Genomic DNA, 5,019 nt, shown 5'->3' with positions numbered 1-5,019 from the left:
AGACAACTATTAGCATCGTTCATAATCGAGTTCAGCATGATCATACTCAACATATTGAAATTGATTGATTCTTTATCGAAGAAAGAATAGATGATCACAACTTAAGAATTAGTTCATTCCTTTGTATACAATATGGGTGTGACAAATATACATATACTATCTCGAGGGGGAGTGTCGATAAGGATACGTATATTTTAGCTACTATCTACTATTTAGTTGTCTAATAAGAATATGACTATAATTTTTTATATCTCAAATTCATTATAAATAAAAGTTAACTTGAGTATTAAATTAACATCCTTTCTTTTTTACAAAATCCTCATGTACTTGGAATTTTTTGAGGTCATTAAAAATAGCAGCAACACAATTATGTTTGATATGGCGGGACGATGACACCTTACCAAGGATAAAGTCATAAGACCGATTCATTTTTAAAATTAAAAAAATCCTAAAATTGGTTCACCCAAAGAATAAAAAAAAATATATCAAAATATTTCTTAAACAAATATTTCAAAATATTCCTAAAAAACTGGAACAGATATCTTAGAATATTTCCTAAACGGATGCTAATATTTCGAAGATCAACTACTATAAAAAGATAACCCATGCCTATGGGTATAGGTACACACACATCTACCCTAATTTTTTCAAGTCATTAAACTCCTTAATTCCTCATGCCGAACCTTAACTTGAGCGTTGGAGTGGCTTGTCGGAACCCACCCCCAGCGCCATTCTAACCCTCTTTTTTAGTACTTTTCAGGTCCTCTCATCTCTTCGGGGCGATTCTCTTTGAGGAACGTGCACATCAGCAGTTTTGAACCGGTGGTTTAATCGTCCACGGTGTATTGGCCGGAGCAATGTTAAAAAAAAAATTCATACAAATTGGAATGTTATGGGCGTCCTTACCTAGGTCAAGAAAGTTAGAGCTCGACTCATCAAGAAGGGACATGTCGGACGAAAGAAACGGAAGTAACCTCCTGATTGGCCAGAAGACCAACTAACTCAAAGATCGACTGAATTGTAGACCGACTGACCCGAAGAACGACTAACTCGAAGACCGACTGACCCGAAGACCATTTGACTAGAAGACCGATTGACTTGATCTGATTCGATCACCCTCCTTGAGATTGGACCCTAGGTGATTCAACCACCTCACTCCAACGCCCATCATCCTAGCAGGCAAGACCCTTTGACATTCGATAATAGTAGGGGAGGTACATGGGTTGAGTCATATGATACACAACATGACGTGATCGGCTACCACGATCTGCGATTAATGTAGTATGACCCTTCTCAGTGTGGAAGGTAGATGTGGGGACATTTCTTTTATCATGGATGTGACATGTCATCCCTATTGCACTATATAAGAGGAGTCTGCTCTCACATGTGGAGGTACACACGCACGCACACTTATATTTATATACGCTCATCTACTGTTCTTCAAGGGGGCCTCCTCCTCTTGCTGGTGATCTAATTTGAACATTGGAGTGACTGAGCTAGGACATCCCTAACTTTCATTCTAACTCTTTTTCTCTCTCAAGTTTCACAGGTTCGCCAGTCAGTCTGGCTATCCTTGAATTTTCAAAGATTCCGTCAACATAGAAGCCAGCTCCCCTTCGGGGGCTCATCTTGCGACGATCTCAAATAGGAACATGACATAAGCAACCTTAGAAGATATGGAAAAGAAAATTGGGCACACATCAAAGCATCTATATTTAAAAAGGTTAAAAAAACATAATAGGAAGCATTCAACACAAATATGAGGGCATGTGAACCCACCTCTCCAAGTTTGTTCCCTTTTCCCTCTCAACAATTGCATTGTATTTATACAGAAGAAACAAGCAACTAAAAGAAAGTTGAGTTTTGAGGAGGAAGCAGTAGGACAATATCGCCATCAATTCCACCGGGCTCAGTGGTGTTGTTGTGGTGCAAGGGCTGGCTCAGGGTGGGGCTTGGGGCACTGGTAACACTTGGCGAAGAGGCCAAATGTATTGATCTGCCGGATGAAGTTAGTCATGCTAGCCCACCCACCAATCCCGAACCCAACGACGAGCACCCATCCAACTACAAACATGTTCACCAGGAACATCGCACTCCAGCTCGGTAGGAAAAATGGGGGCTTCTCAGAAGCATTCTGCGAGCATCACCAAGATGGAGAAGAAAATAATGAACTTTAACAATGACTTTAAGTATTCGATCATATGGAACTAATGGATGGATTTATAAATTATAATACAAGCAAGCAACTATCTGAAAGTTTTAACTAATTGCAGATAACATACTAATTCTTAGATGTTAGCTGATTTTGTTTTGTAGGATTTGATATCGACAACAAATCTGACTGCTAAAGAAGGAAGAAGAGAGGACAAGAATATGGAAAGGGACTTCTGTCCGGTTAGATGTTATGTCTCTATCCAAGCAGACCCTGAGGACCAAATGAGTGGGACTGGCTTTCTTGGATAATTCTTCAAGTTTCAGTCGATCTTTAACACTTGTTTTTCTTTTTTCTGTGCCACTACAACATGCACTTACCTTTCAGCATCAGAACCTTCTTGGCGACAATGAAATAATTGAATTGCAGTAATATTCGAGAAGAAATCTAAAACCAGAAGAAAACACCTCAGTTATACAAAAATCTGAAGCAAACAAGTTTCAGAACAGGAGAGGATTGTCTGTGGTCTGATACTGTGTCTTGAGTATGATCCCTCTCCTGAACAATCATTTGTGCATCGATCATCTTCTGTAGATGAATGCAATGCCCAACCAAGAGTATCAACATCAAGTAGAACAACCTATTTGTTATCAAATTTTTATGTTTGGCAGGTAGATTGTTCATTTTCATTGGAGAAGTGCACCAATAATGTAATCTAGTACTCAATCAATTCAATAGTTGGGACCATTAGCAATGAAAGTTTACATGGGGATTTACTAACTAACAGTGCTATATAATCTATAGTTGAAACATGAATTTGTTACTCACTAGATGGAACAAAGATGGTACCTGTCTTGCAGATGCTGTCCGATAGGTGAGCATGTGTGCCAAACCAGGAATGATGTAGACGGTGAAGCTAACAAGGAAGGCACCTACGGCGGAGTTAATGGGCCCGAAGAAAGGAAAAATGATGGCCAAGAACCAAATTGGCATGACGACTGGAAGGCGTGCAATAGCTCGTAGGCAAATGCTCTTGGTATCATGCATGCCAATTACCTTTTCCCAAACAAAGTAAAGAGGGGTGCAAGCAAAGCCAAAGGTAATAAACTGATGAATGAGCATGAGGACGACTGCTGCATCTCGCCACCTTGTCTTGGGCAGCAATGAGAAGGCATTGGAGTGAGTCAATAGACGATCGCCAAATGCCCAATACATGGCGGCGGCCGATGGCAATGTGAGGGTGAACACATACAATGTAGCCAATAAGTAAATGTACTTGAACTTTTGCGGTTTCCACATGGCATGCATGATCTCCCTGAGAACACCATTGAGTTACTTGTAAGATAGCTTAGACACATGCTAACTTAATGGTTCAACTACTTGCATTCGATTCAAAAGAATATGTAGACAAATTTGTATCTATTTAACTACATCAATGGTTATTGAGAGAAAAGGAACATGAAGGAACACTTTTTCTATCAAATTGTAACATTCTAAATGTAACTAATCTTCTATGTCAAGCGATCAACTCCAAACCTAGAAAGGAATTAGGGTCCACAAGAACTACCTCAAAGCTAATATTGTGGATTAAAAGAAGAGTTAAAGAAGAAGGAGACAGGTGCTGTGAAACTAGAATTCCTTGTGTGAGAAATGATGGCATGAGATAGTTCTTGGACGGTCCCCTCCCCCTATTTGGTTTCAGTTAAAATTTTATGTAGGAGCACCGATCAACACGGTGCAATCGAGGAAGATAACAAATCCCACCTCATGGCTTCTACTGCCTTTCAAGATTTGCTTACATCCAACTGTTACTTTCAACTCCTTTAAGCTGAATGAAACTTGTACTTCAACTAGTTTGAGGACTATTAGCGGTGGAAATGAGCACTCACACAGTGACCGCATGGCCGCCGAAGGTGTAGAGGATGTTGGTGGCGCCGGTGAAGTAGAGAACCGGCCTCTTTGGACCTGAGTGGGCCACGCCTTGCTCCTGAGAACAATGGTGGCATCAGTCCTTGTGCCTCTCTGCTCAATTCTAGAATTGGACAAGGGTGGTGGTTGGAAGGAGAGTACCTGACCATGGACGGCGGCGGCGATGGTGAGGTACCAGGCGGTGTAGGTGGTCATGCCGAGGCCGAGGAAGGACCAAATACGGTAGTTGTGGAAGGAGGGGATGAAGACGGTGGTCGCGCAGCAGGCCCCAAATATGTAAGTCCATGTCCTCTTATCGAACTGATCGTTGATGTAGTAGATGTTGCTGCTCCATAATCGATTTCCCCCCAAGGTCAAATCTTTCTCATTCGATCGAGAAAATTACAGTGTGATACAGAAACAACAGGGGCTCAAAAGGAGGCACCTTGCGCAGGCGATGAGCTGAATGACGGAGCCGAAGAGGAGGAAGGTGCAGTTGAAACCGAGGCCAGCGGCCTTCCAGTACGGTCCCAGCAGCCCGTCCAATACCTCGAACCACTGCCAGAGGAATTTAATGGCTAATGGAGTTAATCAGGCGAGGTAAAGTAAGAAAAAGCAGGAGAAGAGTTGTGGGGATTGGGTAGCTTGGAATCTGTGGAAGGATAAGGAGGAATCGTTCTGTTCGATAAAGGTTGCAAATTGAAAAAGAAAAGAGAGAGTGGAGAAGATGAGGGAGAAGAGAAGAGAAGAAGGAGGAGGACCTGAATAACGTGGTTGGTGAAGCGGACGTTCTCCTTCTCCTTGCGATTGCGGTACTCGATGTAGAGGACGCTGATGAGGTAGGCGGTCCAGCTTCCCATGAAGCCGTAGAAGATCTGAAGGATGACGCCGGAGACCATCCCCAGCTGCGAGAACGAGTAGGGCAGCGTCAACAGCACCTGCGCCACCTGCAGTCAAGA

General features: G+C 42.3%; 1 protein-coding gene across 1 annotated transcript; it reads right to left on the bottom strand.

Annotated features, from left to right (window-relative positions):
* Positions 1–1,694: 1,694 nt before the first annotated feature.
* Positions 1,695–5,007, bottom strand: LOC141816204 (auxin transporter-like protein 1). The gene is made up of 6 exons (XM_074704030.1): positions 4,822–5,007; positions 4,506–4,618; positions 4,223–4,406; positions 4,042–4,139; positions 3,002–3,467; positions 1,695–2,134 (listed from the first exon to the last, which is right to left on the bottom strand). The coding sequence occupies exons 1-6, from the start codon at positions 4,957–4,959 to the stop codon at positions 1,910–1,912; spliced, it is 1,224 nt and encodes a 407-aa protein (XP_074560131.1). The 5' UTR covers positions 4,960–5,007; the 3' UTR covers positions 1,695–1,909.
* Positions 5,008–5,019: the final 12 nt, after the last annotated feature.

The sequence above is a fragment of the Curcuma longa genome, unplaced genomic scaffold (assembly GCF_044706935.1).
Source record: "Curcuma longa cultivar G26 ecotype Majalengka, Jawa Barat unplaced genomic scaffold, ITB_CL_G26_1.1 contig_15020, whole genome shotgun sequence".
Classification (NCBI taxonomy): domain Eukaryota; kingdom Viridiplantae; phylum Streptophyta; class Magnoliopsida; order Zingiberales; family Zingiberaceae; genus Curcuma; species Curcuma longa.
This window is presented reverse-complemented; position numbering and strand designations above follow the sequence as displayed.